Source organism: Mustela lutreola, chromosome 6 (assembly GCF_030435805.1).
Source record: "Mustela lutreola isolate mMusLut2 chromosome 6, mMusLut2.pri, whole genome shotgun sequence".
Lineage (NCBI taxonomy): Eukaryota > Metazoa > Chordata > Mammalia > Carnivora > Mustelidae > Mustela > Mustela lutreola.
Window position 1 is genome coordinate 103,817,356 of NC_081295.1, and position 13,017 is coordinate 103,830,372.

General features: G+C 37.8%; 1 protein-coding gene across 1 annotated transcript in view; it reads left to right on the forward strand.

Moving 5' to 3' along the window:
• RAB23 (RAB23, member RAS oncogene family) overlaps nucleotides 1-12,665 on the forward strand; it is a 37,812-nt gene extending 25,147 nt beyond the window's left edge. The window contains exons 4-7 of the mRNA XM_059178337.1: nucleotides 2,541-2,697; nucleotides 4,413-4,495; nucleotides 6,302-6,394; nucleotides 10,214-12,665. Of these exons, the coding sequence (XP_059034320.1) occupies nucleotides 2,541-2,697; nucleotides 4,413-4,495; nucleotides 6,302-6,394; nucleotides 10,214-10,353 (473 nt within the window). The 3' untranslated portion in view covers nucleotides 10,354-12,665. The remainder of the gene's footprint in view (nucleotides 1-2,540; nucleotides 2,698-4,412; nucleotides 4,496-6,301; nucleotides 6,395-10,213) is intronic.
• Nucleotides 12,666-13,017: the final 352 nt, after the last annotated feature.

Sequence of the window (13,017 nt, forward strand, 5' to 3'; positions counted from 1 at the left end):
CAAGGAGAAGGTCAGAGGGAGAAGCAGACTCCCCATGGAGCTGGGAGCCTGATGCGGGACTCCATCCCGGGACTCCGGGATCATGACCTGAGCCGAAGGCAGTCGTCCAACCAAATGAGCCACTCAGGTGTCCCTTTTTTTTTTTTTTTAAGATTTTATTTATAATAATAATAAAATCTTAAAAAAAAGTTTCTTAGTCAAAGTGTAATGAAATAATGTTTTAATTTATTTTATTTATAGTTTAAGTAAATATTAGAGTTCAAGTAAATATAAATTTACTTACTAGTATATAGTGTGATCTTGTCAGTGTTGGGGGTTATTTTATTTTGTTTTTTTGAGAGAGAGAAAGAGGTGAGGGAGAGGGAGAGAGAAAATCTTAAGCAGGCTCCATGCCCAGTGTAGAGCCAGACATGGGGCTCTCTATCTCACTACCCTGAGGTCATGACCTGAGCCAAAATCAAGAGTCTGTCACTCAACCCACTGAGCCACCCAGGCATCCCTTGTCAGTTTTTTTTTTTTTTTTAAATATTTTATTTATTTATTTGACAGAGATCACAGGTAGGCAGAGAGGCAGGCAGAGAGAGAGGAGGAAGCAGGTTCCCTACATAGCAGAGAGCATGATGTGGGGCTCAATCCCAGGACCCTGGGATCATGACCCAAGCCAAAGGCAGAGGCTTTAACCCACTGAGCCACTCAGGCGCCCTCCCTTGTCAGTTTTATTTCTCCTTAAATTCATGGAAAGTGTTAGGGTGCTTTTGTCTGTGTTGTACCTTGTCCCCTGCCCCATTTTTATATTAATTTAGACAATTTTTATAATTAATACAGTCTTTGATATAAAAACCTGTTTTAGAGTAGGAAAGGTTTTCCCATATGAAGCCTCTGCTTTTATAGTAATAATGAATTGATGGTTTTTCTCTTTCATGCTCTTTTGCTTTCTACTACAATATTCCCGTTGGTGGTACACACATGTTTTTTGGCCATAGAGTATCTTAGGCAGCCCAGTCTTATTAGGAAAGTCCAATACCTGAGGGATCTAGAAGGAAAGAGTAACAGTAAGAAACGTGCCTTGATTCCAGAAAGTCCTCTTGATCCCAGGGTGATTTTCTCTTGTTGCCTATGTATCTGCTTTTGTCACCGTGCTGCCTGATTAATGTAACATCTAATCATTTATAAAAGAACTTTCAGGGGTGCCTGGCTGGTTTAGTCAGTAGAGCATGTGACTCCTCATCTCAGGGTTGTGAGTTCAAGCCCCACATTGGGTGTGGAGCCGACTTAAAATAAAAGGGCTTCTTTCAGAAGGTTGCCACTTAATGTGGTAATTCAAAGTTAAAATATTGTCATTCAGCATGGAAATTACAATATAGTCATTGAGTAATAAGAACTGTGCAGTTAAACAGGATTAAAAAATGATGAGCACCTGGGTGGCTCAGTGGGTTAAGCCGCTGCCTTCGGCTCAGGTCATGATCTCAGGGCCCCGGGGATCGAGTCCCACGTCGGGCTCTCTGCTCAGCAGGGAGCCTGCTTCCCTTCCTCTCTCTCTGCCTGCCTGTCTGCCTACTTGTGATCTCTCTCTGTCAAATAAATAAATAAAAATAAAAATAAATCTTAAAAAAAAAAACCAACAGGATAAACAATGAAATTAAACCTTTTCCTCTATTTTATTTTATTTTATTTTTTTTTAAAGATTTTATTTTCCTCTATTTTAAATAAATAAATAAATAAATAAATATATATATATATATTTTTTTTTTTTTTTTACTTTTTTTAACCTTATGGTACTGATTCTTAAATTATGTTCATTAACATCACTGGTATTCTGCTACTAAAATAAAATAAGAAAGTTTTTTTAAAAGAAAATAGAATGAGAAAATTATGATTTTTCTCAAATTTGCTGAAAAATTCAGAAGCAAATGGTAGATATTAATAGGAAGAACTTGACAATAGCTTGTCATTCTTACTTAGCTTACCATTCTTTCTTGCCTTTTTTTTTCTTTTAAAGATTTCATTTATTTATTTGACAGAGAGATCACAAGTAGGCAGAGAAGCAGGCAGCGGGGTGGGGGTGGGGCAGAGAACCCCCTATGGGGCTTGATCCCAGGACCCTGAGATCATGACCTGAGCCGAAGGCAGAGCCTTAACCCACTGAGCCACCCAGGCATGCCTCTTTCTTGCTTTTATAATATTCAATATCATTATTTCATGGTGTTCTGAAAAGAATATGTCCAGTTTTTTTTTCCAAGCTTTTATTTAACAATTAGTTAATAAGAATGAATAGTTAATAAGAATGTACACAATTTTAAAAACCACTGGTTCTTGGAATTAGAAAATAGAATTTGTATGTTAAAACATAAACAGTGCTGCAAAGGTGAGCTCAATATTCATTTACATAAAAATGGTTTTGCTAAACCTAAAACTAATATAACATTGTATCTTAGTTACACTTCAATTAAAAAAATGGTTTGAATAGGTAAAAGTTGCCCTCATCCTATATAGGATTGCTTCATTAATGTAAATAATATTCTTATTTTGTGACCTTACAGGAGCCCAGGCTTGTGTGCTTGTATTTTCTACCACAGACAGGGAATCTTTTGAAGCAATTTCCAGTTGGAGAGAGAAAGTAGTAGCTGAAGTTGGAGATATACCAACTGTGCTTGTGCAAAACAAGATTGACCTCTTGGATGATTCTTGTATAAAGAAGTAAGATGTCAACTTTAGAGGGGGAGGTGGTAATTCTGTAAAGTTAAAACCTGTTTTAATTTTTGTGTCGATTTAAAAATTTTAGGAAACCCTTTATAGAGACTGCCTTAAATTTAAATTTTCTGTGAGCTATTCTAGGTGATTGGTTTGGGTTTAAAAAAAGTTCATATGAAATCGTAAGTAGAGAAAATTACAGGAAATAAATTTTGAAGGCTCTTTTAGAATTCCAGTTTTAGGTCTTATACCATAAATCCAGCTCTTGATGTTAAAGCAAATCTAGATTTAATGTTAAGAAAAACATCCCTGTATGTTTTAATATCTAGAGCAAGTAGCTAATCTATGTTGATGAGTTTAAAGGGGTAAGTAGTTCAGATTCATATTGTTTTGTGTATTTAGAAATACTATTCAAATTTGTGAACAGAGCATTTGAATAATTTCTGTCTGTATTTGCTAGCTTTGAAAAGTCTTTGGTTTTTATCTTGTTTGTATGTTCTTAATATTAGTTATCTGTTGTTGTATAACCAATGGACCCAAAACTTAGTGGCTTAAAACAACAATTATTTATTATTTCAGTTTCTGTGGGTCAGGGATTTGAGAGTGGATTAGCCAGGTAGTTCTGGTTCCAGTTTTTCGTGAACTTGCAGTCGCGATGTTGCCCAGGATGGTAGTCGTGGCAACCTCGACTGGGGCTGGAGGATCCACTTCTGGGACGGCTCCCTCACTTGGTTGTTGTCAGGAGGCCTTAGTTCCTTGCCATGCGGACCTCTCCCTAGGGCTGCTTGAGTGTCGGCACAGCATGGCAGCCAGCTTCCCCCAGTCATGGGATTCAAGACAGTACAAAGCAGAAGCCATAATGTCTCTTATGACCTCATCTCAGAAGTCAGATACTATCCCTTCTGTGTATTACTGATCACACAGATTAACCTTGATTACAATGTAGGAAAGGCTACATGAGGATTAAAAACCAGGAGGAAGGTAGGGGGAGGGTGGAATCATTGGGAACGAATTTAAAGACTTTTTTAAAAAATTTATTTGAGAGAATGAGAGAGAGAGAGAACAAGCGAGCATGAGAAGGGGGAAGGTCAGAGGGAGAAGCAGTCTCCCCGCTGAGCAGGGAAGTGGATGCAGGACCGGATCCCAGGACTCCAGGATCATGATCTGAGCTGAAGGCAGTTGCCCAACCAACTGAGCCACCCAGGAGCCCCCTTCGGGAACAATTTTAGAGCAGAACTACCACAGTCTTAGTAAAACTGTGGAGTCAGATCAGGAGTCATAATAAAACTAAAATTAGGAGCATGCTCTCATAGACACAGTTAATATGATGACTTGGATTTTGGCAGCAAAGTAGTTTCATAGCCAGTATGAGTAAAATAAGGAATGTAGCATAGGGTTTTCAGAGTGCACTTAAATTCAAATGTTTTTAAAAACAAGAAAGTAAGTTAACTTAAGTATTATATAAAGAAAAGAGATATTTAGCCATTTTAAGGCTCAAGTTCAATGACTATAGAAATGACAGTATAGTGGTGTTTATCCCCCAGGAATACTGAAAACTAAAAATCCTGTCTCAGCACTGTGAACATAGCTTTCAACTGGGCTGGAAGGTCTGACACCCCCTACCTGCAAGCTGTATTCAGTAAATGTAATAAAAATGATCTTTTAAAACAGGCTATCAGAAAGTACCTTTTTTTTTTTTTTTCCTTTTAATCAATATATAGTGAAGAAGCTGAGGCACTGGCAAAAAAGTTAAAGCTAAGATTCTACAGAACGTCAGTGAAAGAAGATCTAAATGTGACTGAAGGTAAACTCTTTTAAAAAAAATTAATAGCAGAAAGTTTTATTCTACTTACATTTTTTCTGTTGTGGTTTCTAGAAATCATACATGTAATAAGAACAGAATTTTCTTGTCAACAATCAAGTAAAATTTAGAGACATGATGCTTCTTTCTTAGAGTCCTTAACTAATTACCAATGACTCTGAATACTTGTTACTCCCTATAGAAAAACTTTAGTGGGTTTTGTTTTGTTTTGTTTTTTATCTTTAAAAATATAACTGTATATATATGAGTGTGTATGCATGCATGTGTTTTTCATGCATACCTCTTCAAGTTACTGACTTGTTCAAGAACTCCTTTGTAGAGGTTATTCCATTAGATGGTTACAATGACCTTAATTTATTGGTGTGGGTGTCTTTAAAAAGATTTATTTATTTGAGAGAGAGAGCAGGGGAGGGGCAGAGGGTATTATCAACCAGACTCCCTGCTAAGTGCAGACCCAATGTGGGGTTCAGTCCACAACCCATGAGATAATGACCTCAGCCAAAACGAGGAGGTGGGTGCCCAACCAACCCAGGCACCCCTCATTGTTGGGGGGGGTTTCTTTGGTTTGCTTTTTTTTGTTTGTTTGCTTTTTTTAAGTAATCTTTGTCCCTAGCATGGGGCTCAAACTTATGACCCCTAGATAAAGAGCCCCATGCTCTACTCACTGAGCCAGCCAGGCACCCCGACCTTAATTTGTTCAGTAATATTTCCCAGTTTAATAAATTGACAGTAGAAGAAGGCAATTATTTTTCTCACTCTAGAACTGCTACTTCTTTTATTAGATTACAACTTGATTATTACTCAAATGTCTTCTAGGTAGTTTTTTTCACCTAAAGGAAGGAGATATCTTGGGCATCTGGATGGCTCAGTAGGTTAAGCATCTGTTTTTGGCTCAGGTCATGATCCATGGTCCTGGGATCAAGTGCTGCATTGGGCTCCCTGCTCAGCAGGGAGTCGGCATCTGCCTCTGTCCCTCTGCCTGCCACACTCCCCAGCTCATGCTCATGCATGCCTTCTCTCTCTCTCTCTCTCTCAAAAATAAATAAAATCTTTTTTAAAAAGGGGACAACTTTTCATTAGTGTAGTGTTCTGAATTTTGATTCCTATTCAAGTACCTAAAACTAATAACTACAAGTATTATTTCTTTGCTACTAAAATGCCATATGTATTTATTATGACCATTGTACTTAGGTATTGCTCAAATAATTTTTTTTTAAGATTTTATTTATTTTGGGGGCGCCTGGTTGGCTCAGTGGGTTAAGCCTCTGCTTTTGGCTCAGGTCATGATCCCAGGGTCCTGGGATCGAGCCCTGCATCGGGCTCTCTGCTCGGCAAGGAGCCTGCTTCCCTTTCTCCCTCTGCCTGCCTCTCTGCCTACTTGTGATCTCTGTCTGTCAAATAAATCTTTAACAGAAAAGGAGCACAAGCAGCGGGAGTGGCAGGCAGAGAGAGAGGGAGAAACAGGCTTCCTGAAGAGCAGGAATCCTGATGTGGGGCTCAATCCCAGGTCCCTGGGATCATGACCTGAGCCAAAAGTAGAGGCTTAACCCACTGAACCACCCAGGAGCTCCTGCTCAAATAATTTTTAAAAGTTTAATTTTTTTAACTAGATCGTATACTTCCAATTTAATTTTAATGTGTTTAGTAAGGATGAATGAAAGAATACAGGTATTTCAAAAATAAATAAATGTTTTTAGGAAGTATACAATAGACAGTGACTGATACTAAATAACAGATTTTACATGCGTAAATTATACTGACCTGGTAAGATTTTTGTTTTTATTCTAGTTTTTAAATATTTGGCTGAAAAATACCTTCAAAAACTCAAACAGCAAATAGCTGAGGATCCAGAATTAATGCATTCAAGTAGTAACAAAATTGGTAAGTACCCAAGAAATTTTAATCCCATATTTACATAAATTTTCCATTCATTATTATCATATTTATTTATTTTTTTAACCATCTCTTAATTTTTTTTTTTAAGATTTTATTTATTGATTGATTTGACAGACAGAGTTCACAGGTAGGCAGAGAGGCAGGCAGAGAGAGAGGGAGAAGCAGGCTCCCTGCTGAGCAGGGAGCCCGATTCAGGGCTTGATCCCAGGACCCTGGGATCATGACCTGAGCCGAAGGCAGAGGCTTTAACCCACTGAGCCACCCAGATGCCCCCCATTAAGTAGGTCCCATGCCCAACGCAGAGCCCAGTGCTGAGCTTGAATACAAAATCCTGAGATAAAGACCTGAGCTGAGATCAAGTCATATGATTAACCAACTCAGCTACCCAGGCACCCATATTTACTGTTTTTTAAAAAAGATTTATTTAGGGGCGCCTGAGTGGCTCAGTTGTTAAGCGGCTGCTTTCAGCTCAGGTCATGATCCCAGGGTCCTGGGATTGAGCCCCGCATCCAGCTCCCTGCTCTGCAGGAAACCTGCTTCTCCCTCCCCCACTCCCTCTGCTTGCGTTCCCTCTCTCGCTGTCTTTGCCAAATAAAAAAAAAAAAAGTTTATATATTTTAGAGAGCAAGTGCAGAGAGGGGTAGAGGGAGAGAGACATTCAGACTCCACACTGAGTACAGAGTCTGATGTGTGGCTTAATCTCAGGACCCCGAGATCATGACCTGAGATGAAGTTGAGAATTGGATGCTTAACTGAATGAGCTACCCAGATGCCCCTACATTTTTATTTATTTTTTATTTTATTTTATTTTTTTAAAAGATTTTATTTATTTATTTGACAGGCAGAGATCACAAGTAGGCAGAGAGGCAGGCAAAGAGCGAGGAGGAAGCAGGCTCCCCACTGAGCAGAGAGCCTGACAAGGGCCTCCATCTCAGGACACTGGGATTATGACCTGAGCCGAAGGCAAAGGCTTTAACCCACTGAGCCACCCTTGTGCCCCACCCCTACATTTAAAAAAATATATATAATATGTTCATTTCTTTAAGAAATGTGATTGGAAAGTATTAGATCAGCAATTATTAAAACTTAGTATCAGGTCTCATATTAGAAGGTATATTGAGTTAAAATATTTTTTTAACCATTTAACTTTCTAAATCCGTTTTATGTATTAAGAACAGAAATAAAGACTTTATATATAAAGATCTGTCCTATGTATAAAGGAGGTCTTAACACTTGTTCTTCTGAGGAATACTTGTACTGTCTCCATACACTTTACGGGTTTTTGTTTTGTTTTTGTAATGTTAGATGCCTACAAAGAGGCACCTGGGTGCCTCAGTTGGTTAAGTGTCTGCCTTTGGCTCAGGGCACGATGTCCTGGGATTGACTCTTGCATTGGGCTCACTGCTCAGCAGGGCACTTGTTTCTCCTTCTACCCCTTCCCCCTGCTCACAGACTCTCTTTCATACTTTCTCTCTCTCTCAAATAAACTAAATAAAATCTTTAAATAAATAAATGCCTACAAAGTCTAACATTTCCTGAAGACCTAAGTATGTTGTCTTCTCTGTGACAAGGTCTCACCATGTCTTACTCTTTGCTTTGGCTTCCAGGAAGCTGAGATCCGTATTTTCTGTTTCTAAAGCTTCTCTGTAATTTCTTAGAGACTTCATATCTGTATTCTGTCCCTAACCCCCCACTACATACATTATTTTCTTGACCTCTTTTAACTCCCCTTCCCTCTTGGTTCTGGCTTCTTCTTCGTTGTTATTTTGTCATTTTTATTGCATATGTTCTTATCATCAGACACCTCAAGTGCTCTGTGAAACAAAATAGGACAGTTGTAATAAGCTGCTGTCTGGTCTTATCTTCTGGGCTCCATTATTGTCTCTTCCAGTTCACTGAGTAAAGCCCTTTGATAGATTCGTATTGTGGAGAATATTAAATGCAGCTCTCTTCATTCTGAGATCTAAAGACAGTATCGGGGACACCTGGGTGGCTCAGTGGGTTAAGCCTCTGCCTTCGGCCCAGGTCATGATCCCAGGGTCCTGGGATCGAGCCCCGCGTTGGGCTCTCTGCTCATCGGGGAGCCTGCTTCCCTTCCTCTCTCTCTACCTGCCTCTCTGCCTACTTGTGATTTCTGTCTGTCAAATAAATAAATAAAATCTTTTTAAAAAAATTAATAAATAAAGATAGTATTGTCCATTCTGTGTAGCCTGATGCCCCACTATTATACATGGACCCCGTTTTCCAGTTCTGCTAAAGGTCTTGCTGTTTCTTAAACATTCTAGGACTGTTTTCTTCCTTTTTGCTTAGAGAATGACCTCTCTCTTTTCCCATCCCTGCCAAAGAGCTATTCATTACTCAAGGACTGTCTAGAAAGCTTTCTTTGCTCACTGTATATCTAGCAAGAGCCATGACCACTCTGCTTTTCTTCTGAGAGAGATCTGAGTCCATTGCACTGCCAGCTGTCCCATTATACCTTTCTTATCAGTTTGTCCTTTCTCATACAGTAGCTATAATTGGTCCTTCCTTGGAACCATCTGTGGACTCTTGGGTCTCTTTATGACACTTAAGGTAGAGTATCTAGCATTTCTTATTTGTATATCAGCTCACCTCACTTATTAGAGTATAAACTTCTTGTGGGCAGGAATTGGTCTTAGTCATCTTTGTATTGCTGACCGTGTCTCTGGGCCAGACTTTTGTGTATCATGGATAATAAGTAGTTTATAAATTAGAGATTATAGTTTATTATTATAGTTTAAGATTATAGATTTATAGCTTAAAGATTATAGCTTAATCTATAATCTAGAGATTATAGAGATTACAGTTCAAAATGAAACTGTAGGGGCGCCTGGGTGGCTCAGTGGGTTAAAGCCTCTGCCTTCTGCTCAGGTCATGATCCCAGTGTCCTGGAATCGAGCCCCGCATTGGGCTTTCCGCTCGGTGGGGAGCCTGCTTCTTCCTCTCTCTCTACCTGCCTCTCTGCCTGCTTGTGATCACTGTCTGTCAAATAAATAAATAAAATCTTTTTTAAAAAATTATCATATTTACTGATTCCAAATTTCAGAAATAGATTGTTAGTGAAAAGATGCAGAACAGTGTGTACAGTTAATCACCATTTTGATAATTAAGGGAGAAAAAGGAATGTTTATGCCTTTTTACTTAAATATGCATAAAATATCTCTGGAGGGATACGTGGGAAAATTGATAACACATGCATGCTTTAGGGAAAATAAACTGGTGATTTGAAAGGGAGACTTTTTATTTTTTAAAAGATTTTATTTATTTATATGACAGAGAGAGACATAGGGAGAGAGGGAACACAAGCAGCGGGAGTGGGAGAGGGAGAAGCAGGCTTCTTGCTGAGTGGGGAGCCCAATGTGGGGCTTGATCCCCGGGCCCTAGGATCATGACCTGACCTGAAAACAGATGCTTGATGACTGAACCTCCCAGGTGCCCTTGAAAGGGAGGCTTTAATCCCTTTTGTATATCCTTTGAACTTTGACAAGCAATGTATATTTGCTATTAAAAATAAATCCAATGTGGGGCATCTGGCTGGCTTAGTTGGTAGAACATGCAACTCTTGATCTCAGGGTTGTGAGTTTGAGCTCATGTTTACTTAAAAAGGTGGGGGTTTAGAGTTTACTGTAAGAAATTTTTTAAAAATATATTAAATGAAAACAAAAGCTTGAAAATACAAATATGGAAAATATTACTGATTTACTAAGATGCTGGATGTACCATCTGTAATTGGTAACCCTGAGCTCTATCAGTATCACTCTGTCTGTTTTCCCTCAATTTATACAGGTGTCTTTAATACATCTACTGGAAGTCACTCGGGTCAGAATTCAGGTACCCTTAATGGTGGAGATGTCATCAATCTTAGACCCAACAAACAGAGGACCAAGAAAAACAGAAATCCTTTTAGCAGCTGTAGCATACCCTAAAACACTTTAGGGAGGAAAAAAAGTTGAATTATATTGTGCAATTCAGTAAGAAACACATCCAGCTGTCATGGTATGTTACAAGATTTTTATTTTTTAGCAGACTTTGCACCTAATGGCTCTGTGAAAGTTGACAGACTTAAAATATTGTTCTGCAGTGCTTTTCAGATGGAGCGAGATCTTTGGTGGAAAAATTACTGCCTTGTGGACTCATTTTAATTCTTTTACATCAGACGAAGCTTCTCCTGTTTTTGAAGGAATGCTATAAGAAATGTCCCAAACAGGTTTTGCTGAATTTTAAGTGCTGGAAAACATAAGTGGAATGCCTGAATGTATTGGTACAGATTTAATATTTGTCCAGGAAAGATAGCAGGCATTGTATTTCCGAAATTGGTTATACAGCTTTTCTGGAAAGGGGTATTGGAGTCAAATACATACAAAAAAATAATATTGAAAGGTAAACCCTAAGTCTTGCCAGACTGCATGAGTTTGTATTTTGGCAATGTTAATTGTGCAATATCTGTATGGTGTGGAATGTGGAGGTCTGCATGCAGATATCTGGTACTGAAGTATACTGAAGGGATATTCAGTATTTAAGGAAACCTAGAATCTAATTCGTTAATTCATACAATCATTTACACATGTGTGTATGTTGAAAGCTTTTATTTTCAAATAAGAAATTCCAGATATATATTTTGCAAAATGAGCTCAGATTTTAAAAGTGCTTTGTGCCAAAAATATCATACCTAATTTTTACAGTGCTTTACTATCAGAATTTATATTGTTTATATCTTTAAAAAGCAGTTTTCCTTTCTGACAGGGTAGATAAAAGAGGAGTATAAATGTTTGAATGCTTAGAGTATCTCCCAGGTGAGACATGTTGCAAACTTTTTCCTGTGTGCACCCATGAGCAGTGGGGAGCTTGTGCTGGCCGCGCCCTTCTGAAGGTCAAGTGCCCCCTTGGTCATTCCCAGGGCCTGTGAAGTATGCTGGTGCACCTTTTGCTGCTGACTGAAAATGCAGTTTGGAACTTATAAGATTATGCTAACAATTTTTTTTAAATGAAGAAGGGAAGTTCTTTTGTCTTAATCTGCATTACGGATTTTATAATGCCCTGCAACTCGAAAGCATCTTTTCATTTACACATTTTTGTATGGTATTTTAAGATTATCACTTAAAAATTTCTATAACTTCAGTTTGTATAGCCCCTTCTCAAGAGTTCTGTCAGTACCGAATACAAAATAATTTCTTTTGAGAACTGATTCTCATAGGTCATCATGCGGCAGAGCATACATTTTTTGACTTGGGACAGTAGCTTTCCAACTAAGATACTTGCATGAACTCTGCTAATAAGTGATTATCATTCATCAGTGACTTTGTTTTTAACCCCTTGTGATATATCTGGTTTTTATAGGATTTCAAGACATGTAAAAATAACTTTTCTTAGAAAATGTGTCATGAAAGTCGTTTTTCATTATTTGTACTAAATGCATAATGTTGTATGTATTTTCCTCCGTCTGTTTCTCTGTCTCTCTCTTTTTAAGTCTTCCATCTGTACCATCCGCATCCCTCTGTCCAGGTGAATGTTGAGAAGATAATAGAATTTCCTGGTGCATGTCCTTGCTAAATGGTTAAGAATGAATATTTGCTCTTCATAATATTGAAATAATCTGGCATTATCTACTTTAAAGTAATATAAAATGTTAATTTTTATGTCATCGTTGTCTCCACTCCCATTGCTGGCAGTGGGATAGGTGTTGGGGGGATATAACTCCATTCCTAACAATGGGTACCTGGTAATGATTCCTCTTTCCTGTTCTACTCTGTTCAAATACAGTTTCTTTAACTTTTGCACAAAACATTTTTTGTGGTAAATCATTTTGTGGTCTTTAGTAGCCCCCCCAAGAAAATAATGTAATATGTTGTAGTTCTGTTTCATATTAATTAAATGTGTGTGGGGAAAAGATTGTTACTTTTCTATATGAAAAAGATAATCACTGTTGATGGTAGAAGTTTCCTGATATTTGTAATATAATTGTATGTATTTAGTTTTGTCCTTTTTTCTTTTTATAGGAACTGAAGAGAGATCTTTTTTTACACATTTGAATTTTTATTTGCACTTGTGTATTTTAAACCTAACCATAATTGGTCATTTTACATAACTAAGTAGGTCTGAAAATCAGTCACAAGTTATATATTAAATATTTTCTCAATTCTAAAACCTTCAACATTCACATTAAATTGCCTCCCAGATCCTTAATTCTATTAAATGACCTTACTGTTAGTTTGTAATAAATAATGGATACTAAAGAAAACACTGTGGAAGACGATGGGGTGTTGTTTGTGCTCTCATGCACTTTTGTACAAGCTGGCTGGTTTTTAGTATACAGACAGAGAGCTGTGGAGTGACTTCTGAATTGCAGAGTTCCTCAGCCCAGTCAATTACATAGCTTATAGACTAGCCCAGATAAGGCAGTATACGGTTGACCCTTGAACAAGGCCAGTTTGAACCATGTAGGTTTACTTAGATGCGGATTTTTTACAAGTACTGAAAATGTATTTTCTCTTCCTTATGGTTTTCTTAACATTTTCTTTTTTCTGACTTACTTTATAATAATATGGTATATAATACATACAACATACAAAATATTTGTTTTTTTTTTTTTT